At 42.7% G+C, this 25838-nt stretch overlaps 1 protein-coding gene across 1 annotated transcript in view; it reads right to left on the bottom strand.

Moving 5' to 3' along the window:
- Positions 1 to 25838, bottom strand: part of DSCAM (DS cell adhesion molecule) — a 602142-nt gene that overhangs the window by 72871 nt on the left and 503433 nt on the right. Inside the window, exons 22-27 of the mRNA XM_061627614.1 lie at positions 19883 to 20000; positions 17135 to 17298; positions 16470 to 16568; positions 14722 to 14910; positions 12239 to 12529; positions 5810 to 5986 (exon numbers count right to left, since the gene is read on the bottom strand). Coding sequence (XP_061483598.1) covers positions 5810 to 5986; positions 12239 to 12529; positions 14722 to 14910; positions 16470 to 16568; positions 17135 to 17298; positions 19883 to 20000 — 1038 coding nt within the window. The remainder of the gene's footprint in view (positions 1 to 5809; positions 5987 to 12238; positions 12530 to 14721; positions 14911 to 16469; positions 16569 to 17134; positions 17299 to 19882; positions 20001 to 25838) is intronic.

Below are 25838 nucleotides of genomic sequence, written 5' to 3'. Positions count from 1 at the left end.
CCCCATTCAGTATGGCCAATAGTCAGGGATGATGGGAGTTAGTTAAACAACATCTGGTGGGCCACAAGTTGCCTGTACCTAGTATAAAAAGTTTAGCATTTGGTTTGATGGGTTACAAATTAAGCAAACCTGCCCTACACTCAGGGCCAGCGCCAGGCGTACTGGGGCCCTTGGGCACCAGCCTGCCCTGGCACCCACATGCACACATGCCCCACGTACCAACCTACCTACCTATTGAGAGGGTGGGGGGTGGGATGGTGGGCCAGGGGGTGGGATGGCAGGTGGGGGTGAGTGGGTGGGCAAGTGAGAGAGCAGGTGGGTGAGCAAGTGGGTAGGGGTAGGGGGAGTAAGTGGGCGGGGGAGGGAGGGGGAGTGAGTGGGGGGAGGGCGAGTGAGCCGGCGGGGAAAGGAGAGTGAGTGAGCAGGCAGGGGGGAGGCCAAGCGAGCGGGGGGCAGCTCCCTCCCTGCGATCATGGAAGGGGAGAGCTACTCCCCTACCCTAACGAGGGCCCCTTCAGGGGCCCCTCTGGACCATGGGGCCCTTGGCCAGGGCCCCACCTGGCTGCCCTTTGGCGTTGGCCCTGCCTACACTGACCATAAACTAACTATTGAGTGCAAAGCCATTGCTGTTAGGTTTCAGAGTATTACTTGAAACATAACTTTTCCCTCCCTAAATCCTAGAGTTCTCATCATGTTACAGACTTAAGAAATAAGGGGGAAAGGCTGCCATGGATGGCACAAGAGAATCCATTTATAACTGCTCCCTTGAAATGACTCAGATACCACCTCAAGATGACACCTGAACTTAGCCAGAACCTCATTCAGCCTTATTTGGAGTAGAAAGACACTATTAAGACTGCAATCCTAAATAAATTTATCTGAGAGTAAGTTCCACTGAATTTAATGGTGTTTAAAGAAAGCCAATATAACATTTGTGATATTGGATGAGCTTTACTCAACCTAGTGCTCTCTAGTTGCTGAACTACAACACCCAGCATCTCTTACCATTGACCATGCTGGCTTGAGCTGATGGAAGTTGTAACCCAAAACATCTGGAGGGCATCTGCTAGGGGAAGACTGATTTTCATAACCTTTTACCTTGAAAATTATATAATAATGTGACTTATTCAGAATCCACAATCAAGCTTATGACATCATGGCTCTGAAAAGCTATCTGATATGAAAATAAACTCTATCTTAAATCTTTAAAACGGCTACCGTCACACATCAAAGGCTGAATTTGCACTTATCTTTATACTGATTTATCAGGTTTGTAAATATGAGATACTTTCTGAAGCATGCATGCAATTTTATCTGAATTCCCCTGCCCCCATGTCTGAAATATTTCTGTTGCTTAACCATTTCCTCCAGGGCTTACTTTATGCTTTACAAAACCATATCAAACATTGGTTCCTTTATAAGTTAGAAAATTTCAGATGTCACAAAAAAAAATTATTGTCCAAGTTAATGTAACAGCAGCATAAAAGGTGTTTATTTCAATATCATTGCTTTATTATTTGAAATTTAGGAATTAGGAATAACAATGTCTGGAGACAAAGTGGTGGTAATCATAACTGTACAACTATATCATGGGCCCCTTACTGATGACTCTATGTCTAAATAAAAGATTGGATTTTTCATTACAAAGTCCTTGTTTGTAAACCTCTGATAATCTCAAGATCCATGATCTCATGAGTGGTGTGCCAAAATTGATGATCTGACTTTTTTTTCCTTATCGCAACAATGATAAAACATGCCCACAAAGTCTAGGTGTGGAACATACTGAAAATTATATCCCTTCTTCTCTAGCCTTGCACAGACTTGCTGCATCCATCCACTCTGGTCCTAATTTTATTGCTAATCCTTAGGATGACTGGCTAAACAGCCTTGTTCTCTCATTTCAGCAGAGTGAGTTCTTGGCCTCTCCCATACTACACACTGGCCTTTGTGCTCATGTGGATGCACAGTCTGGAACTACTGGGTGAGGGGAAAGTTGATGGCAGATCTTGGTTACCCAATCAGTGTGCTGCTATGTGGGTTGTCCTGGAATCAGCACACCTCTGGGAGATAGCCTGGTTACTGAGGCTTGGCATGCATATAGTCTAGTGTGAAATTACCAGGAGTTTTCTGGCTGGGGTGTGTATCAGATTCTAGGAATGAAGCATCATTTCCCACAGCTTTGTTCAGGGCAAGGTATTTTAAATATTTATTTATTTAATTAATTTGTATCCCACCCTTCCTCCCAGCAGGAGCCCAGGGCGGCAAACAAAGCACTAAAACACTTTAAAACATCATAAAAACAGATCTTAAAATACAAAACAAAACAGCATTAAAAACATTTTAGAAAAAACAACCTTAAAAAGGGTTAAAAACATTATTAAAAAACATATTAAACAATTCTGACACAGATGCAGACTGGGATAGGTCTCAGCTTAAAAGGCTTGTTGAAAGAGGAAATACCGTATATTCCGGCGTATAAGACAACTGGGCGTATAAGACGACCCCCAACTTTTCCAGTTAAAATATAGAGTTTGCCCAAGTTCTCCCCAGGAGCCTTTTGTGGCTTCTCCCTCCTGTATCTGGCCGTTTCGAGTCAATTCGTCTCAGGCTCTGCCGAGGCTTCCCTCCTCAAGGCAGTAACGCGGTTTCTAGTCAATTTCATCTCAGGCTCTGCGGAGGCTTCCCTCCTCACAGCAGTAACTCCATTTCGAGTCAATTTCATCTCAGGCTCTGCCGTAACTTCTTGAGCCTCGCTGCGTTGCTTTCCTTGCAGCGACGGTCTCTCTGGACGGCGGCTGCGACTGCTTCCACTCCCGCTGCAGCTTTTTTTTTTAATTAATTTTCCCGCTCTTTTTCAGCACCCGGCGTATAAGATGACCCCCGACTTTTGCAAAGATTTTCCTGGGTTAAAAAGTCGTCTTATACGCCGGAATATACGGTACTACTGCTTGGTTGTGGAGGCCTCACCATAATGATGCCATGGTCACTGGTATCTCTGTGTCAATTGCAATGCATGTTCAGACTCTTAATCTTGCATTGCAGTGGCAATACAGACACACAAATGGTTACTTTCATCTCTGATGCCCTATCTAAATGAAATAATCACACTATTTAGGAACTAAGTCAGTCTCCACTAGGGATTGGATCCATTAGCTGGTGCCACTTCAAAAGCATTCGTCAACCTAACAGGCAGTATCGATTTGAGTTAGTTCTTTGTCTGCTTTCTGTTGCTTTTACCAGTCTGATTTTTCCCCTCTCCAAAAATATTGATATTAATATTTATATTTTCTTCCAAAATTATTGATATTAATATCTTTCAAAATATTTTCTCAAAATAATGAAATTTTGAAAGGAAATATCGATAAATCAAAGAAAATACTAGTATTTTAAAAGAAATACTGATAACTTGAAAGAAAATACAAGGAAAAGAAAGCAGTTGTGCTGCAGCTTCCTTCTTTGCTAAGACTGAAGCTGGTCAGTTTTCATGTTAGCAAGCAAGCAGAGACTGTTTTTTCCCCTCCTATTTGGAGTTTAGATTATTGGAGTGGTGGGGGTGGTAGAGAGAGCTAGAATACTGTGCTGTGAGTAAAAATAGCACAACAACAACAATATATTCAAGGGAATATTTGAGGGGGGGGAACAGTGTCAGAGGAATGCTACTGAAGTTCAAAGCAAACAGGATTGTTCCACTAAGATGGAAAATATGTGGACCACTGAAAAATCCGGTGCTAAATCCAAATTCAGAGGAATTCTTGCCCACCCCTAGTCTCTACTAAGGATGGGATCTGTGGCCCAGTGCCGGTTCAAAAGCATTCCGTCAACTTAGCAGGCCCAAGTCAATTTGAGTTCGTTCTTTGTCCACTAGCTGCTGCTTTTAGCGATCCATTTCCCCCTCATATTAATATCAATATCTTAAAAAGGAAATATTGATAATTTTAAAGGAAATACTAGTATTTTGAAAGGAATATCAATAAATGAAAGGAAATATTGATAAAATTATTGTTGTCAATATAAATATTTTAGACATGTTTATTCAAAAACAGCTGCGGAAAATCACGACATAAAAATCTGACACACAACTATAGAGAATAAGCAAATTAATGGAAAATTCGATACCAAATCTAAATTGGGCAGAATTCTAGCACATTCCTTGTTTCTACTAGCTAACTTTTAGGCTTTTTCCTGGTCAACCAATACAACGGTAACTAGACAATACATTGAAAATGGGTTCTGTGATAGCTATTTTCTGCACACAATATCTCTTTTCCTGAGTTCATGAAGATGAATACACTGAAAAATGACTAGACACATCATCTTTAGACCAGGGCAAAAAAACGTATTGGCAACTCCAGTAAAAGCATGTTCAAAACATTAACACAAGCAAGAGTTTAGACTTGCTGGAATATTCGGTTTGACTGTAAATAAACACCTTGCACATTTATAAGGCTGAACATCACTACATTTGAAAGGTGAAAAATAACTATCCAAGCTGCTATTCTTACTTATGCTTTTTAGTATCTTGCCAGCTATAATTCTGTTTTTTCCCAAGTGGGAGGGGCAGATAGACTCCCTTGGGAAATCAACAGCAATCCTGCAGCTTTCAGCTGGGCTTTGCTATATCTAAAAATACAGTTTGATACTGGAGCAGCTGCTTGATTGAACTGAATTTGTGTGCAAAGAAAATGTAGTTTCTGGAACAGTTGCAGCCTAGGTTAAAACTCAAAAACAAAAACAAAGATAGCACCACAGGCCCCTTATTACTATTTTTAAAATATGTTCTTTATCCTATTTTCTAGCAGTCAGCATGACCCCTTTGTGCCTCATCCAGGCAAAAGGCAAGACAAAATTGAAACTGAAATATTACTGACCAAACTATCTAAATTCTCTAAGTTAAAGGAAGGCAAAACAAACATGGACTCCAGTGGTACAACATTTGATATTGGGGGGGGGGAACCCAATATTCATCAATCTCTAAAATTCTAAAAATACCTGCCCATTTTTTTCTCTTTGTAAACATAAAGGGCATCCTGCTGCACGCATGAAAGCTCTAGGCTCCCTTCTCAGATCATCGTGCTGAACACACAGATGTCTGGGGCAGGGCTGAAAGGACATACACTGTCAAGGGCATGGTTAGACAGTATAGCCCCAGCCACACATCCAGAAATGTGTGAGTGCGGCATCTGAGAAAGGATTTAGGGTTACAAGATGACCAGAGCTCAACCTCTGTTGAAACAAGTAGGAATTGCAGTACAAATCAACAGTCAATGTTTATAATGTTATTTAACTAGGTAAGTTGGGTGTATAATGTAATGTCAGTTCTTATATTACAAAAATAGTGTGACTGTTGCTGAACAAGTCTCTGTCCTAGGGTTGGCTAACCTGTGGCCCTTTGATGTTGTTGGATTCCATCTTCCATCAGCCCCAGCTAGCATGGCCAATAATAAGAGATACTGGGATTTGCAGTCCAACAACAACCAAATTACCGCAGATTAGCCACCTCTGTTCTGTCCCATATTACTCTGGCAAAACTGGGGTCTCACAGATGGTTGATGGTGACAATATGATGCTCCCATGGCAAACCTCCATGTTATAAGCCTCACTAAAATGTGATTTTTCCTCTTATTAATGTTTGCAGAGCAGGGTCAGATGGAGCCACACTGAAGCAGCAGCCACGCTGCTCCTGTAACACATAAAACTAGCTTGACTTCTTGCAAGCTTCTTAAGCTAATCTGTGTGCACAGTCTCAGTTACAAATTCTTGGCGAGGTGACCAAAATGCATGTAAGCAAATAAGGGGTGTCCATTCTTACCTCTGAGTCTCTTCAGCCTTTGTTCCCTCCTCCTCCTTCTCACAACCAGCAGAAGCACAAAAAGCAGCAAGACCCCAACCAAGATACAGGAAATGGTCACCAGCATCTTTAGCCCTTCATTGGTTGCCAGACCTTCCTCACTTTGGACAACTGACTTAATGAGTGGAGGGATTGTACCTGGAAACAGTGTCATGACATTAGATGCCTATCAATGAAGAGAAAAGGTTGGTTTTTAAGTGACTACGGTGTACAGAAGCTCACCTGTATGTTCCTAAGAGGTTCAGTTAATTAGGAAAGCTTCATCACACTAACTTTTTATGGGATAGATATTTTAAAGCAATCCTGTCAACTCTACTACTTTGAGTGAAAAGGCAAACTATGAAATGCTTATTGTCATGAAATAAAGTCGAGTTTCTTTATACATTCTCTTCCAGCAATTGTAAAATGAAAAATGTACAGCCTTCAATCTAATCAATTGAATCCCATTTCAGAGAACAATTATAGACTTGTAATGCTTACCTCTTAGTCGAGGGAAGCATTACATACTTGGGAGATTTCTATTCCTGAGTCAGGAAATGTGAGTTTTGGTGACTCCCCCCCCTCCCAGAGTTACCAAGCTGGAGAGGGAAAAGGGAAGAAAAATGGCAATTGAGGGGATTTGCAAAAGCCAGGGCTCTCCCTAAGATTGTGACTCTCTGCAATGAAAGCTTCTGAATGCGCTTGGAGTCTCCATTACCAAAGGAACTCTGGGAACTGTAGTTTTTTATAAATTATTATTTTGATTTATTGAATGAGGTAATAAAAAAGTACAGTTCTCAGAGTCCTTGTTGGCAATGCACATTCTGACTGAGTCTGCTTTTTCAAGCACTTCCAGGCACTATTTTCCTCCTATTCCCAATCCCAAATTGGTAAACTTCAAGAAGTGCAGGAAAAGATTGGACTGGCACATGAGAGGGCTGGCAGCAGGCCATAATGAATGAACTGAGTCCAAAATTGGAAGGTGATTGTAATGTTGGGCTCTTTGAAATGGCTTGGGGAATTTCCATTTCTGAATCCTTTCCTAAAATTCACTGTCACCACTGGTTAAGAGAATGGAGCCTTTTAGCTTGGTTCAAAGTGCTTTTTAAGGTGGCTACTTTTCAAGTTAATAACAAAACAAAAAAACCTTGGAAAATCTGAATTGCTGTATCCAAACGAGAGCGTAGATAAGCCAAACCTCTGTTTCATATTTAGTCTTGCAAGCAGATCCTACAACACATTTGTAGTATCTGCCTAGGTTAGAAATTGAACAAGGTTAGAGATTATAAATGGAATATTATAGTAAAGGTCTACTTCTCTTGCTTATTCTTATCTTATTATATAAAGCCTGGTAGTAGTTCCCCTAAAAAATACCAAAAGTAACATACAATGAAATCTTTAGAGCACAATATGAATAATTATGGGGAACAATCCAGTTTTTTTTACTGCTGCTCTAACTGCTGAGGAAATAATCTCTTCTCCATTGTCACACACACACACACAAGCGCGCACAGATTGTTGCATACCAGCCATTATGTAGAAGCAGAAGCTGGTGTGCACATCCCCTTACTGGATCCAGCCCCACCTCCCCTCCTGAGGGCTCCAGTTCTCAGTTTATTCCTGTTCCAGGGTTCCTAGGAGGAGAGTGAGAACTGGATCATTTCAGGGGACACAAGCACTGCCCCTTCTACAAAATGGCCACCGATATCAGTGGCACAACTCCAGAGTACCTCGTTTCAAGACTGTGGCGTTTAATTATAATTTCAGGCCTCAAACAGAGAATTCAGTATCCTACTAAAAGATTGCAGTTAATTTGTTGGGCAGTTTTAAAAGGATGAATTTGCACCACAACATGCTTTTTAACGCATAATGAGTTTTTGCATCAGGTATGTAGTCAGCCTACTTTGCAGCCATCATATATCCCCTATCACTAAGCAGCAACTTAGTTTCACAGAGCTCATGCAACAGTGACTGATTTATTTATTTTAAAAAACCTTTTTACTAAAGGCTTATTCACATAGTGTTGTATCCAGTGTTGTGTGAGTTGGTTTCACTTGTGCAATGGGACTTCTCTTACCTCTCCTCCACCTGTAACCCCCCCATCTGCTTTGCAGGGTCCTCAAACCAGAAGAGCTCTTCAGAATTGTCCAGGGGCTATTACACTCTGGCCCCAAGGCATGGTAGAACCATCTGAGGCCCACTGTAATGAATTTGCTAGGCACTTCCAGGATAAAATATTTAGCATCCGCCAGGACTTAGACTCCAGTGTTTTAGCAGGTGAATCAAGCGAGGTATCCAGAGCACAGCCTTGTCCCGATTTCTTGGATGAGTTTCAGTTGGTACAGCTTGAGGACGTTGACAAGGTGCTTGGACAGGTTCGTGCAACCACTTCTGTGCTGGATCCTTGCCCTTCTTGGCTAATAAAAGCTAGCAGGGATGGAACAGCCGGCTGGGCCAGGGAAGTGATTAATGCCTCTCTGTGAGAGGGGGTGGTCCCTGGCTGCCTGAAAGAGGCAGTAGTGAGACCACTCCAGAAGAGGCCCTCCCGGGACCGAGAAAATCTTAATAACTATAGGCCGGTAGCAAATGTTCCATTCCTAGGCAAGGTCCTGGAACGAGTGGTTGTGGGCCAGCTCCAGACACTCTTGGATGAGACCGATTATCTGGATCCATTTCAGTCGGTTTTCAGGCCTGGTTTCGGTACGGAAACAGCCTTGGTCGCCCTATATGATGACCTCTGTCGGGAGAGAGACAGGGGGAGTGTGACTCTGTTGATTCTCCTTGATCATTCAGCGGCTTTCGATACCATCTACCATGGTATCCTTCTGGGGAGACTGGCTGAGTTGGGAGTGGGAGGTACTCCATTGCGGTGGTTCCGCTCCTACTTGGCAGGTCGCCTCCAGAAGGTGGTGCTTGGGAACACTGCTCGGCACCCTGGACTCAAGTATGGGGTTCCGCAGGGGTCAGTTCTGTCCCCCATGCTGTTCAACATCTACATGAAACTGTTTGGTGCGGTCATCCGGAGCTTTGGAGTATGTTGCCATCAGTACGCTGATGACATGCAGCTCTATTTCTCCTTTTCATCTTCTTCAGGTGAGGCTGTCAATGTGCTGAACCGGTGCCTGGCTGCGACAATGGACTGGATGAGGGCTAATAAACTGAGGCTCAATCCAGACAAGACTGAGATGCTGTTAGTGGGTGGTTCTTCTGACTGGATGGTGAATGTCCAACCTGTCCTGGATGGGGTTGCACTCCCCCTGAAGGAGCAGGTTCGTAGCTTGGGGGTTCTCCTAGAACCATCTCTGTCACTTGAGGCTCAGGTAGCCTCAGTGGCATGGAGTGCCTTCTACCAACTTCGGTTGCTGGCCCAGCTGTGCCCCTATCTGGACAGGGATAACCTGGCTTCAGTTGTCCATGCTCTGGTAACCTCCAAGTTAGATTACTGCAATGCACTCTACATGGGGCTGCCTTTGAAGATGGTTCGGAAACTGCAACTTGTGCAAAATGCAGCGGCCAGATTGGTAACAGGGCCCGGACGGTCCAAACATATAAAACCGATTCTGGCCCGCTTGCATTGGCTGCCTGTATGTTTCTGAGCTCAATTCAAGGTGCTGGTTTTAACCTATAAAGCCTTACATGGCTTGGGACCACAATACCTGATGGAACGCCTCTCCCGATACGAACCAACCCGTACACTATGCTCAACATCTAAGGCCCTCCTCTGGGTGCCTACTCCAAGGGAAGCTCGGAGGGTGGCAACAAGGGAGAGGGCCTTCTCAGTGGTGGCCCCCAAATTATGGAATGATGATCTTGACGAGGTGTGCCTGGCGCCATCACTGTTATCTTTTCGGCGCCAGGTCAAGACTTTCCTTTTCTCCCAGGCATTTTGGCATGTGTTCTTAAATTGTTTTAAATTGTTTTAAACTCGCTATGGGCGGTTTAAAAATGAAACAAATAAATAAATAAATAAATAAATGTTTAAATTGTGTTTTAAATTGTTTTTAAAAGATGTGTTTTAAATTTGTATATGTGTTTTTATTGTTTTTAGGTACTGTAAACCACCCAGAGAGCTTTGGCTATGAGGCGGTATATAAATACAATAAATAAATAAATAAATAACCCCCCTGCAGCAGGTTTTGAAGGTGCAGGAGGAGAAGGCGAAGATCCGTTGCACAAGCAGAAGTCTGTTGCACAAGCAGAAGTCTGTTGCACAAGCAGAACAGCAACATTGGATACAACACATGGTCTTTACAGTCTGAGCCGGAGGCAGCGGCAGTTTGCAGTCTGTCCGTGTGAATTCCAGCCATGCTGCTATGGACTGGCCTGTTGACCACCACAGGTTGTACTCAGCCTGGAGGGTTTGTAGAATATTTAGGGATTTTTACTCTAGAAAAAAAGGAGTGTAAGGGGGAGACATGAATGACAGGTATATGACATGATGCATGGTGTGTAGAAAGTAGATAGAGATGAGTTTTTCTCCTCCCATAATACTAGAACCTGGGGTCATCCAATAAAAGCACATGGTGGAAGATTTAGGACAGAAGAAGTACTTTTTCACTCAGCACACAGTTAAACTATACTACCATGAGAGGCAGAGATGGCTGCTGCCAACCTGGACAGCTTTAAAAGGGAAGTAGACAAAATAATGCAGGAAAAGGCTATCAATGGCTCCAGAATCAGCAGAAGTATGCCTCTGAATACCAGTTGCTGGGGATCATGAGTGGGAGAGTGCTGTTGTTCTCACGTCCTGACTTGTGGGCTCCCCATAGGCATATGGCTGGCCACTGTGAGAACAAACTGCTGGACTAGATGGGCCTTTGATCTTTTGCAGCAGGGTATGATGCAGACAAATTGGCAATATGGATTATGGTGCAAATGAGATTGAATAATCTGCAGTTGTTTGCATGAAGATACTCTTCCGCATATATATACCGCTGCATACATATACCACTAGAACCGGGCCAAAATTTCTCAGAAAAATATTATTATATATTTTTGAAGAATTTTCATTCCCCACCCCAAACTATCGGGAGAATTCCAGGGCCACCCATCATAGGTTACTCTAGTTTCCAGAGAATGGACAAATTGTCTCTCTCATGCGTGGTGATGCTCCCTAATACTTTGGTGACATGTAGCAGCAATAGATTTACAGTCATGGAGTATGCACACTCAGCCATAGCTGTGACATTATACCCTAATTTGCAAGTAGAGACATAATATTAAAGTGTTCTCTCTCTCATACAACTCAACACACTTTGGTTTTCATTATGAGTGAAACTACGCGCAAACATTTCACTATATCTTGGAATAAACTGTGGCAAGATTGATAGGGGCCAGGTAACATTGCTCTGGGGACATAATTTGCTACAGCCTCTCCACCTCTTGCCTCCAGTTGAAATTCCAATACCAACAATCTCTCTTATATCTTAGGGCAGGACTAGGGAACTACAACTCCTATCAGCCTTGACTATTGGCCATGCTGGCTGGGGTTGATGAGAGATATAGTTCAGCAACATCTGGAGGGCCAAATGTTCTTCACCTGTCTTAGGGCATTTATAAGAAAGCACTTAGGCTTGGGTTTTGGGGTGCACACAAACTGAGTGACAAATTTCTGACCCCAACTAGTAAATACAAAGGACATCTGTTGTACACAGCTATAACTAGGGATGTCTTCGAAACATGTTCAGTTTTAAACAGAAAATCATGTAAAAACTAAGCCTGCCTCAAGCCATAAATTGATACTGAAAATATATAATCCTGGGCAGATTAAGCCAAGCACAAAGTTCTGTCATTGATATTTAGGGGCTGGTTTTCAACATGGTGGAAGGACTGTGGTGGTGGGAAGACAAATACATTCTGGATCCTCTAGATGCTTTTGAGAGTTAAAAGCACCTGAGAAAAGAGAAGCAAGGAGTAGCTTTAGCACAGGGCTATAGTCAGCCACTACCATTCTCCAACCCACTATTTTTCTCTACTTTCAAAAGCAGTGCTAGATATGATTCCTAATAACGACCATCCTTGGTGCCAGAATGAATAAGGCTGAGGAGGACCCCAGTCAGAACAATTGTTAATATGAAGTGCTCAGATTTGTTTTGCTAATAGAGTGATAGATGCGAACTGAATGGGAAGCATCATCTTTCTATACTGGAGCATTGCACCAAATCAAGCTGTAAAGCTTCACTGAAAAGCATATCTATCAGGGAAGGCTGCTATAAATTTGAACAGCTCTTTGTGACTTTTTTTCCACGTGACAGATGGAATTTCAGACTGTAAACATCTTTACCGTTTTATCATCTGGTTAGTATAGATGCCATATTGCAGCGCACAAAATTAAATGGCAGACTACATTATGTGAAATTAATTTTTTTATGATAGTTCTTCATTAGACAGAAATTAAATGAATGCACTTACTCCCATCATAGTTGAGTGTCGCAAATTTGGCCTGTTTCTCAGCACAGCCGGCACTGTTACAAACCCTCATCTGTAGCTCATACCAGGTTGCCTCCTGAAGATCGTACACTATATATGATTTAGTAAGAGATGTTCTCTGAGCTGTTGTCCATACTGTGGTCCCAAATGGCCTGTATTCCAGAGTAAAGGAAGTGATTGGACAACCACCATCGTTCCAGCCAATAAGGTTCAACCTTACTCGAGTGGTGTTAATACTGGCAAAGAGTTCTTGTTCCTTTGAAAACTGAGGTTCTACAAGAAAGTACATATTGAAATATAAAGAGTTATAATAAATGGATAGCAAAACAAAGAGATTTCAAAATTTCTCAAATGGGAGATGCACCTCTAACTTGCAAGATGGGATTCTTTTAATTCCCTCCCCCCTTGTACATGATTAAAAATCAGCTCTCTCTACCTCTTCCTTCCATTCTTTTTCTATCAGTTTTTCTTCTTTTTCTTTCTTTTTCCATGTCACCTCAGATTTCATGGTGGGAAGACGGGATGGGACGAGGATGATGGATGATAGATAAAGGGTGGCTCTATATGTTGTTTTGTAAAATTCAGAGCTGCACCACTTGCATACTCCCGAATTGGAGTAAGTGTGCAGTGCCAGAAATGTTCCCCAGTGTCCTTATGACACAGGAAAGGATGTTGGGAATATCTCATAGACTGTACAATAGTTCCAGAATCAGCTACCATACCCAGTCCCATAGATGTGCCTCAGCATCTCTTGAAAAACTGCAGAAGATGTTGGGGTGCACAACTCTTCAGTTGTTTGCTGCAAGCAAATGCCTTACTTAGCAAATCAAGAAAATGTTGGCACCACTGTTTATCTGATTGAGCTTTGGCTGCAATGTGAATCAGTTGTGGATTGCAATCCATTGCTTGAATAATACTGCGGCAAGGAAGTAAGTGATAATTGAGTCTATGTAAATAAATCATGGCTGCTGTATATTACTGTTGTGGTCTGTATGTGGGCTTTTAGCAAGGCTATATATTCTGGTGTAACAGAAATGCTTTGATTCTTACATCGGAAGCCCCAAAGTTGCTTGTATGGCAGATCTGTGTCTTTGGAAACATAAACACATTTGACCAGAGCTTGGAAAAGTTACTTTTTTGAACTATAACTCCCATCAGCCCAATCCAGTGGCCATGCTGGCTGGGGCTGATGGGAGTTGTAGTTTAAAAAAGTAACTTTTCCAAGCTCTGCATTTGACATACCATGCTTAGGCAACCCAAGAAATCCTGTTAGATCAGAGGAGTAAACTACAGTGAGCTCCTGTAGCCAAGAGTTTTTACTTCTTCTATTTCTTAAATGTTGACCTTATATTATCTCTAATCATGAATGTGCTAGGACTTCCATATTTGCCAAAGTCTGCAGAAATGGACCATGCAGAGGTGGGTGCTGCAATATCTGTTGAGGAGAAGCTGAGGTGGATGCACAGAGCCCAGTCTATGTGGTACACATAATTCAAGTGTGCAACAGACTCTAGCAAGTTGCTCAAGCCGATGAGGCATACTTACATTCTTGAATTTTTTCACAACTAGGAGTCATTCATCATCTTTTTTTGTTTGTACACATGAAAAGAGGCTGGAGGTGGAAACCAGGAACTGGTCCCAGTTCAATTGCTTACCCAAACCCTCTGCTGTTTGACATCATCTCCCACTCACTTGGTGAGCTACAGGTGACATGCTGGCTCAACAACTTACTCTAATTAAATCTAGTATGCGCTGGGGTTTCTCTATGCTAAAGCAATCAGAGTGCTGCTTATGGAAGGGCACCAGTAGGATGCAGTCAAGTAAGCATTCCAATAAGCATCATGAAATCCTTTTATTCTCATGTATTCTGCCTGAATTCATATCTTTATGATTTTCACTAGGTTTGGCCAACAACAAAGATCAAAAGTTTTGAATAGAACTTAGAGGCCAGTAAAGGACTAAGTTTATATTAATACTAATTTTTTAGTGTGTTTTGTTTCCATTTATCATCTTTCTCCCTGCTGTTTTATGCAGCTTTTGTGATATATATTGCATTAGAATCCATACTCGGTGTTCTACAGTTTTCTCATAGTCTTGATGAGGATTAAGAATACATTTAGTACTATTATACAAAAATGAAGATGTTTCATAAGAGCAATGATTCAAAAATGTTATCAGGGATTCCTGGAAATTGCCTTCATTTTCATAACTTTGTGTTAATGGAAGAGTCTAACCCAGAGATGGGGGACCCTCAACGTGGCAAATTATCAAACAGTAACAAGACTTCAAGAGTGATCAAGGAAACAGAATGTGTCAGACCATAATATACTACAAAACCAATTCCTCTGCAGCACTACATGCTATGTAACATAGGTAGGAAGTGACTATGAATCTACACTAGCATCTAAATAGATCATGCAAATATCACTTGTTTTAGAATACAGACATGGTATAATTTCAAGTACCTTTCCCAAGTGTTTTGGCTTCTATGATTTCGCTGATGCGTCCTGGTCCTACACCATTCTGAGCAGTCAGTGTGAATTTGTACCAGGTTCCACATTTAAGCATCTCCAAACGGTATGAACGTTCACTAGGGCTAATAGGAAAACTACCCCACTGTTCACTGTTGTCCTCCGAGTACTGCAGTATATAACCTGACAAAGATGCAAAGATACCAGTATTAGAGCAGATACTCACTAGGTTTGAGGAGATAAATGAATGAAGGGCTGTCTCTACATTAGAGGTGAGTATTAGGAATCTCAGAATTCTTCTGCATCTTGGATTTAAAAACCAGCATGGTGACTTTCCTGGCTGAGAGGATCTCCTCTGCAGTCAGATCAAGAATGCTGAGCACTCCTTATCTCTGGTGCAAAGGATCATTATCTTCCCAGAGACTAGGAGAGGCATGGTGGGGCTACGCTAGGAATTTTTCTCTAGGTTGAATAGCCATGACATCACTCCTTTTGATTGCATCGGACATGTTCGAAAGGCTGCATTCATTAAAAAGCTTAACTGCGTGGAAAAACCCACACTTTCAGAGGACCCTTGGGGCATGAATGCGCTCCCCACCATAGCCAAGGCTTTGGGAAGTGCAGCATTTTTACTTTCCTTGGTGCATTGGGCTGGCTGGTTTTTAGAGCTTGCTAGCTGAAAAAAAGCCCAATGCAGCTCAGAGGAGTTCTTGCTAGAACTCCCCTGGGTGGCTAGCCAGGTTGGCTGCCTTTTGCAACCTGAAATTGTGGGTGCTTACAAGCACCCATGATTTTGGGCTACAAATGACAGCTCTAAAGCTGAGGAGAAGTCCTGCCAGCAGGCTGTCTCCTTGACTGTAGAGCTGTCATTTGCAGAACATGATTGTGAAGGTCTGCATCAATTCTCAGCTGGCAGCTTTGGGGCTGTCTGGATGGGTGCTTTGAAAGCCAACTTTCAAATAAGCTGACCTACATCCTCAGTGATTTTTGGGAAGTACTTTGGCTTATTTCCGAGCCAACCTAATGTGAGCCATGGGGAGCTCACCCATCTCTCTTCCTTGCATGGCAATGTAGCTGACAGCTTCACAAAATCAGAGAGTACAATTTCGACTTGATTTTGTGGATGTTCTTTGAAGAACTGATTACCAAACCTCTGAAAAGAGAACCACTCCATTTGTTTGTTTAGTCAGGGCCTATCATAATTATTTTAACTCCAGATACAAACTCACTTCCTTTTACATCTGAGTCATTGAGCAAAATCAATGCTTGTTTTTAATAGGTCAGATCCAGATGATGTTAGTCATACTTTAGTCTCATTGAAATAAATGGGACTTAAGCTGGGCATTACTATCTTGTCTTGTATATGTAAATGGGACTAAAACATGACCAATATAGCTGGAGTGCCCAAGTTGAATGCAGACAGGGGGCCACCACCTGTCTAGTAACTAAGTATTGGGATAATGGTGTTCTATATGACGCAGAGATGCCAGTAATTTGGTCATGTGACATATTACACAGTACTCAATGCACAACGTTCCACACATCCAAAAAACTAACATCCCTGATTTATATGGAACAACATTATCTCCAAACGTCACTATTAGGCAGGCAGCCTAGATAACCTACTTCTGCTTTCTCTTACCCAGAGGTACCATGACACATTACTAGATACCAAGCTAGAACGTGTGAATCACTTCTTTGCAATAAAACATTGGCATTGAGATGGACTTGTATTCTGTTACCTCGAATAGAGCTTCCACCATTATCTCCGGGTATCCAGGAAAGAGTGATTGAGGAAGACGTGGTTTTAGACACAGTAAGTCTAGGCTGGTCTGGTGGAACTAGATGCAAGTAGTTAAAAATGGAATGGAAAATCAGATGATTATTCATGACTTCAAACTATTCATAAAGACATTCATTAAATAATGGTTTTGGGCTGGGGGGAAGAAAATCAAATCTGTCATGTGTCTGTTAATTTGACATCTTCAGCTAAGACTCAGCAGACAAGTTCTTTTTTTCTTGGATATGTAAATACTATATAATTGTATCTGTCATTTCTTAACCTTAACTATGCCTTCGACTTTCCTATAACTATAATCCTGTACAACCATCTTCCAAGAAATGGAGAAAACAATGTTCATTTAGTACTTTACATAAAACTGTACACTGGTGCACCACAACATTTTGGTGATGTCATTGAAATCATCAGAAAGTTGATAATCAGTGCTAGTTACAAGTAACAGCCAACTTCATAAGCTTTGATTAGTTAGGGTGCTTTGGAATTTAAGCAACTCTGAAAACTTCAGATAATCTGGAGTATTGTCATTAACATAAGAAGAGTTATTGAAAAATAATTAATTCTAAGCTCACAAATAGTCATAATGAAAAAGGAATTTTGTTATCTTACCTTGCACCTGCAAATTCAAAATAATCTCATCTGATCCCCAGTTGTTAGTGGCTACACAGCTGTAATATCCCGAATCCTCCGCTTTCACAGTACGGATGACAAAGCTGCCATTAGTAAAGATGCTTCGTCGCCCGTCAATCATCACTAGACTAGGTGTCCCGTTACTACCTCACAGGAAACAAAATTCATACATTAAAGAGGTCACAACCAACATTACTGAGGACTGGGGAAATTTATACAAGCATAGGAAAAACAATTGCCAAGCATGAAGGTCTCTTAGTTCTATAGCAGGGTTAGCAAATGTGGTGCCATTCCCATCAGCTCCAGCCAGCATGCCAATGGTCAGAGATGATGGGAATTGTAGTCCCAACATCTGGATAGCATCATGTTGGCTACCCATGTTCCAGAGGTTGAGAAAATCCATGAAAGGCATTTGAACATCTTCTGGTGCTCAGTTGTAAGGCACCTGCAATGAAGGAGACTACCCTGAAGATGAAATTCTGCAAAAAACATTGATAACACAAACTCTCCCCGCTCTCACCCCAAACAAAAAAGGAAGATGGGAGAACAGAGGAAGAGAAGGAACTAGCTTGCTCAGCCACTGATAGCTTTTAGTAAGCATACTGGCAGAGGGGGAGCTAGGTTTAGAGGAATTCATGCTATGAGGTTAATAACCCTCTTGTGAAGAAAAGGCTTATTCTCCTGCCCCTCCCTTTTGTCTAACCAGTCCAGCATGTAACTCCCACCAAGTCTCCAAACCCACAGGTTAAAGATTAGAATGTCTGGCAGGAAGATGGAGAAATCCCACTGACAATTTTCACGAGCAATATCCATCTTCGTCTATACCAGGAGATGTCTACCATCTTTCCCCACCCTCCAGATCCCCCAAGGTGTGAAAGGGCTATGTGAGGGACATGAGGTGGGACTTGATTGGCTTTCAGGTGACAGCTGCCACTCAAAGACAAGATGGGTTGCAGGCCCTTAAAAAGGGATTGGTGAAACGTGTTTCTTTGCCCCTCACATCAGGGTCCATTCCATTCCATCATGGGTCCCTCATCAACCATCAAAGAGCCGGCAACTGACCATCAAGCTGTGTTACTCATGAGGAGACCCGAAGCCAGACAAGGGTCGACAGATTTGAGCTAAAGAACTCCATTTATTTCCAATATTCTGCTTTGTCCATTTGTCCTCTTCCTTCCTGAATAAATTTCTGTAATTTGACAATTGGGTCTGTGTGTACTGTTGCCCACTCACAGAGTCTTGTGAACCCCCTACAAGCCTCTACCATGTGGTTCATGCTACAGAGGTGTAGGACAGGGATTGACAGAGAAAACAAAGCTGCTCTGATCTCTAGGGGACACAGAGAGCTGGGGCAGAATCTGCTCCCCTTCTAAACTGAAAGGAATCTTGGCAGAGGTTAGCAAGTTCCTTTTCCCTCAGGGAGGGCTATGGGAACAAGAGGCTACCTCAGAGGCCCTACTGAATTGGCCTAAGAGCTTCAGACCACCCTCCTGTGTGGAACCTGTAGGCACAGAGAGGGAGGGTGGTGGCAGCAGCGATTACTGGATAGTTTGGGACTGGCCTACTCTGCAGGGTAGGTAGGTAGCAGTTGGGTAAGAAAGGGTGTAAGCAGGCTCTCCTCTCTCTTCCATTATACATCCTACACTATTTCAGGAGGAAGGAAAGAAAAAGGACCCCTTTTTTCTTTTACATTTGCTGGAACTGCATGGAAATTGCAGGGCCCCCCCCAACCCATCTCTGTTATCTTTTTGGCGCCTATTTAAGACCTTCCTCTTTCAACAAGCCTTTTAAGTAGAGACCATATCCAAGTCAGTGTCTGTGATGGAACTGGTTTTTAAGATGTTTTTAAAGTTGTTTTTTAAAGATATTTTGTTTTTAATATGTTTTGTTTTAATAAGTTTTAAAGTCTTTTGTTCTTAAGATGTTTTAAAGTGCTTTTTGTGTTTTTGTTTGCCGCCCTGGGTTCATTCTGGAAGGAAGGATGGGATATTAAACAAACAAACAAACAAACAAACTTGAGGATTCTGATAGGGTACTAGTTTTGAGCTGGTTAGGGAACAGTTCTGGAGAGTGATAGGCAGGGGCGGTGCCAGTCATGCCCCAGGCCCATGGCCCCATAGCCCAATACCCCTTCATACTGGCAGTGCAGGCTAATAAGCCCACCAGTGCGCCCCACCTAACTCTCATGTTGTATAAATGCCATGCGTGCATAGCGTGCATGCCTGCCATCAGCCAAGATGGTGGCAGGGATGTCAGCCCCTTAGGGAAGTCCCCGCCAACATCTTGGGTGATGGCGGGCATGTGCACACAGCATTCACACTGATTGGAGAGGTAGGTGGGGCAGGTGGGTGGGCTTACTGAAGCCCATGCTGTCTGTATTGGGGGAGATGTCTGGGAGATCCCTCTTCATGGTCCACAACAGGGTCGGGTTGCAGGACCCGATGCTGCTGTGGATCATGGAATGAGAGTGCCACTCTCCCACCCCTCTGGGCTGCAGGGGCCCCTGGCCAGGGCCCAACCTGGCTGCCCTCTGGTGCTGGCCCTGGTGATAGGGTTTGACAGGAGATAGGGATTGATAGGGCTGAATGACAGAAACAGTTAGGGTGTGGTTCAGATATAGACATATAGAGTTAGTATAGGGTTAGGTTCAGATAGAATTGTGAGTAGACCACCACCACCACTCTCTTTTTCTTCCTTATTCAAGATGCACACATAGTTGCTGGTTACCTTTCTTTCATCCATTTGACTGTAGGAGCAGGGTCCCCAACAGCCTTACAAGGGAGGATGATATCCTTCATCCATGGGGTTGTTACCGTGCCACTGAATGTCAGAATTCTGGCTGGAGCTGAGGAACAAATTAGGAAAGGATTAAAATGTAGTGGTATGGCACTACATTCTTCAGAGGTGAGGGGAAAAATCGAGGAGGAATTAAATATTTAAAACAAAAGTTAAGATGCTTCTGGCAACATTTATATGAGAGTAATTAATTTCAACCCACATTATCTGGCTGCTTAATGGAACATAAATAAAATAACTGTAATATCTGCAGAAAAGATGGCTGGGAGAAAAAAAGTACCCTCAAGGTAGTTGGGATTTTTTTAAATAAAAACTAGCTTTTAATAACTGATCCCTCTGCACTGTACTGGAAGGAATCAGTGAAAATGTCACACATACTTTGTGATAAGCGGTCTCAAAGTGTGTTATAATCAATCTTACACTAGAAGTCTACACTAGCAGCCCTCTTCCCCCTCCTCCATTTGCCAACATTTATCTTTTCCTCCCTCCATGTCTCTTAAAACAGCCCAGAGAAAGAGGCATAGTTAGACATCTCAGCTGCCCCTGCTCCCTTCCTTCCTATTTTTCCTTTCTGCAAATTAACTGGGGTTGTTGTTGTAATGTACAACATAACAACAGAGCAGTGACTTCTCTTCCCATTCCAAACTGCCCTATCATTGTCCCATAGCCTTAACCCAAATCCATATACAGAAAGGAGGAAAAGGGGTATGAGAAGAAAATGCAGAGGGGTGGAAGGGAGCTGTTGGCAGCTTCACATCCCAAAGCCTGTGTGCCTGTCATAATCACATCTACAGTTTATAAGAAAAGTTCTATGAATTTCTTCCAGATTAGGTCACATTTATCCAAGGCCTTATGCCTACCAAACAAAAAATTATTTGTGACACTCGGTTTTAGCATAGCTTTTTATTCTTGGGAGGACTGCTCAGGATTTCTCATGGTATAATATTATTCTGCTGGCCATTTGCAATGTCTATGGTCAGGGATTGTCTTGTTTGTTATTAATTTTATATAAACTGTTCTAGAAGTCTTTTTGGCTGGAGAGCAGGGATAAAAGTTTTCAAATTAATAAATATTTATGAAGTATGCACACCTATGTAAAGCTAATAGCCCCAACAATATGCTTTATTAGACATCCTTAAACACATCCCTATGTCTCCTGTTCTGGACATCTAGTTCACTTCTGCAGTTCCTTCTTCTTTGCACCTAACAAATCTGTACAAACTACACCTTTATTAATTTCTAACAGCTGGCAGCCCTCTCCAAGATGCACACCTTAATGTGGTGAGGGGGTTTGAGAGTGTTGAAGAAGCTGACAGCAATGCCATCAGGAGTCTAGACCAAGAGGCTAGACTTCTAGCAGGGGCACCCAAGGCAGAATGGTCAAAGCTGAGACACCAGACTAAGATGCATCCAAACTCAGAGGAAGGCAATGGTAAACCACCTCTGAATACCTCTTACCACGAAAACCCTATGAATAGAGTATCCAAAATGCAACACGAGATAGTGCTGGAAGATGAGACCCCCAGGTCAGAAGGCACTCAATGAGCTACTGGGGAAGAACAAAGGACTACGAGTAGTGCTGTGACTACTGATGCAGCTGGGTCAAAGCCGAAAGGAAGCACAGAGGCTGATGCGCACAGATGCGAAAGGAGAGTCCGGAGTTGTACGATGCACACAATAGGAACATGGAATGTGAGAAGCATTAACCAGGGAAAGTTAGAAATTGTCAAGCAAGAAATGGAGCGTATCAACATTACAATACTTGGCGTGAGTGAATTAAAATGGACTGGAATGGGACATTTCCAATCGGGCAACTACAAAATATTTTATGCAGGAAATGAAAAATTAAGAAGAAACAAGTTTGCTTTAATAGTGAGAAGTGATATAGCAAAAACTATTAAGAACTATAACGCAAGGTCTGAGCGAGTGATATCAGTGAGATTTAACAGGAAACCTATTAACATAACCATCATCCAAGTCTACACTCCAATGGCAAACACAGAAGAAGAGGAATTCGAGAGATTTAACACAGAAGTACAGGAAGAAGTTGATCACACACCAAAACAAGATATGATGATAATCATGGGGGACTGGAATGCAAAGGCAGGGAACAGAGAAGAACTAGGAATTGTGGGGAAATGGGGCTTAGGAGATAGAAATGAAGCAGGAGAAAGACATTGAATTCTGTGAAGCCAATAATCTGTTTCTCACAAACACATTTTTTGAGCAACCAAAGAGATAACTGTGCACGTGGATGTGATGCGTCCTTCCCTGGCTCTCCCTGTCAGGTTCCTACCTGCTCGTGGTTACTGCCTGTCTCTAGGCACCACCAGGGACTCCACCAGTCCGGACCGCACTCTCTTATGGTTTACCTATCCGCTCTAGCACAGATCTCAACAGATCCCCCTGCTAGGCAACCATCAGTAACGTCCCAATACTAGTATTCCCAGAGACTCTGAATACTGGTATTGTTATTCTCTTCACCGCTGCCACCATTTGTTACAGTTCCCCTTCAGCCTTGGTCATTACCTTACCCTCCCTTCTGGTCTGTGAAACCCCAGCCAAGGATCAGGCCTTTGGTAAACCAAATTAAGTATTTATTACAGATAACAAAGCTAACAAGATTAACAAGATTTCTTCTTAAGGCACATAAGCATATGGTTTTACTCAATACTAATCTGAACTCCACCTCCCTCCTGGCAAACAACTCTCTAAACCCCACCAAGCAACCTACTCAGTTCTCTTCTCCCCCCCAGATTCCACTCTCACTCTTCCTTTTATACATTCAGCCATTTTAAACACTCAGCCAATCATCTCGCATTCTACTGCCCAGTCACTCCCCCTCCTCTTTCACTCCACTTACCATGTATCTTCTAAAACAACAACACTTACCATATATACATTAATATAGGAACATCACATTTCCCCCCCCTTAAACAACAGCAGAGTATTATTCCTGTTCCAGGATTTATACGTCGCGTTAACAAATAAAAGTCTCTATGGGGAAAATGTCTTTCTTTGTTCCTCTGTCTGGTCACGTCACTGCAGTCCCAGCCACTTGCCTGGAAAGTCCATCGGCCAGTACATTGTCCTTGCCTTTTATGAACTGGAAGTCCACTTGATAGTCCTGTAGGGCCCAGGACCACCTCTGCAGCATAGTGTTATGGTTTTTCATAGTCTGCAACCATAACAAGGCCCGATGATCCGTAGTCACTGTGAATCTTCGTCCCCACACGTATGGGCGCAACTTGTTCAGTCCCCACACGACCGCTAGGCACTCCTTCTGGACCGACGAATAGTTTTTCTCCCTCGGCGTCAGCTTGCGACTCAGGTATGCCACTGGATGTCTGGTGCCTTCTCTCTCCTGTAGCAAGACGACTCCCAGCGCCAGGTCCGATGCATCTGTAGCCACGATGAATGGTTTCTCATAGTCTGGTACTATTAATATGGGTCCTTGGCACAAGGCTTGCTTCAGTAGATCAAAAGCCTTCTGACATTCATCCGTCCATACCACACGCTCAGAACACTTCTTCTTTGTTAATTCATGCAAGGGGGTTGCTATTTCCCCAAAATTTCTCACAAACTTCCTATAAAATCCAGCCACACCCAGAAATGCCCTCACTTGTTTTTTGGTTAAGGGGATAGGCCACGCTTGTATTGCCTCCACCTTGCTCCAAAAGGGGGTGATTTTCCCACTCCCCACCTTATGTCCTAAATAGATTACTTCCTTTAGTCCAAACTGGCATTTCTTAGCTTTTATTGTGAGGCCTGCTTTTCTTAAGGCCTCCAATACTGTTGTCAGGTGTTGGACATGCTCAGGCACCGACTTGCTAAAAATGGCCACGTCATCGATATAGGCCACTGCAAAATCTGACATGCCTCGCAACACAGTATTGATTAGCCTCTGAAATGAACTTGGTGAGTTCCTTAGTCCCATGGGTAAGGTCACAAACTCATATAACCCATCTGGTGTACTGAAGGCAGTTTTGGCTCTGGATTGTTCGTCTAGTTCCATTTGCCAAAATCCTTTACAGAGATCTAGTGTAGAGATAATGGTTGCTGCCCCCAATAACTCTAACATTGCGCCTACCCTAGGCATAGGATACGCATCTGGGACAGTAATTTTATTGATTAGCCGATAATCAATGCAAAACCTTGTCGTTCCATCTTTTTTCGGAACCAGGACAATACTTGAGGCCCAGGGACTGATGGATTCCAGCATCTCTTCCACCTCCTTTTTGATCTCATTCAAAACTTTCCCATTCACACGGTACGGAACAGATCTGATTGGGGCATGATCTCCAGTATCAATGGAATGTATAACTATACTGGTTCGGCCAGGTTTGTTGCTAAAGAGATTCCTATAGGTTTTCAAAACTCTCAGAATCTCTTCTTTTACTTCCTCCTTCACCTCCTCTGATCATTCCACTTGATCTACCCCTCCTTTGTCTTTGCTTTCCTGTACCAAATCTGGAAGTTCAGGCCCACTTCCCTCAGGGAATAAGGTAACTTGCAACACCTATGCATCCCTGGTATGGTAAGGCTTCAACATATTTACATGAACCACTTTGCTTTTGTTTAATTGATCTGTGGTGATTACATACGTCACTGTGTCAAGCCTTTCTCTGATGGTATATGGTCCTTCCCAGTTAGCCTGTAATTTGTCATGTTTCCTGGGTATGAACGCCATAACCATATCTCCCACATCATACACACGTTCCCTGGCTGTTCTGTCATACCAGTAACGTTGCTTCTCCTGTGCTTGACTCAAATTCTTTTTCACCATCTCCATCACTGATGTTAATTTATTGCGGAATTCCAATACAAAATCTACTACAGATGTTTTGTACTCTCCCAGGGTTCCTTCCCATGAATTTTTTAATAGTTCCAAAGGTCCCCTCACTTTTCTAGTGAACATGAGTTCAAAGGGTGAGAAGCCTGTTGACTCCTGAGGGACTTCTCTGTATGCAAATAAGAAGCATCCCAAACGTTCATCTCAGTCTTGTGGGTGGATCTTGAACATAGCTTCTGATCATGCCCTTCAAAACGCCATTGAATCTCTCTGTTAACCCATTAGTGGCAGGATGGTAAGTAGTGGTCTTTAGATGTTTTAGACCACAACATTTCCACATACATTGCATCACTTCTCCTATGAATACACTGCCTTGATCCGTCAGCACTTCATGAGGGAAACCCAGCCTCATAAAGATTTTTAATAAAGCCTCTGCCACTACAGGGGCTTCCACGGATCTTAGTGCTTCTGTGTCTGGGTACCTGGTGGCAAAATCCACCACCACCAATAGATATTTCTTGCCATGCCTTGTGGGTTTGGAAAAAGGGCCCACCAAATCTATTCCCACTCTATAAAAGGGTTGTCCAATTATAGGAAGGGGCTTTAAGGGTGCCTTAGTCTTTACTCCACTTTTTCCCACCTTTTGGCATATGCCACAAGCTAGACAATGTTGTTTTACATCTTTGGAGATGTTTGGCCAATAATAGTGTGCAGCCAATCTCCTCTTGGTCTTTTTTATTCCCAGATGTCCTGCACATGGGACATCGTGGGCTACCTCCAGCAATCTGGTTCTGTATTTGCTAGGTACTATCAGTTGCTTCACTGGTTCACATTCATCCTTTCTCTCAGCGGGCATCCACAGTCTATATAAAATCCCATTCTCACACACAACTTGATTCCTCAGTTTGTCAGTGAAAGGAATCTGTTGGGTCAGGGCTTGTTCCTTTATCTGCTTCAAACTTATATATTTATGCAGCTCTTCCCTGAATTGCTCTGCTTCTTCCCCAGAGACCACTTGATACAGTTTGTCTTCTTCAGCAGGCCTGCTAGTGGTTGCTATGGTGACCTGAGGCTGGTTAACAGATTCCACCCTGT

Source organism: Rhineura floridana, chromosome 5, assembly GCF_030035675.1.
Source record: "Rhineura floridana isolate rRhiFlo1 chromosome 5, rRhiFlo1.hap2, whole genome shotgun sequence".
Taxonomy (NCBI): domain Eukaryota; kingdom Metazoa; phylum Chordata; class Lepidosauria; order Squamata; family Rhineuridae; genus Rhineura; species Rhineura floridana.
This window is presented reverse-complemented; position numbering and strand designations above follow the sequence as displayed.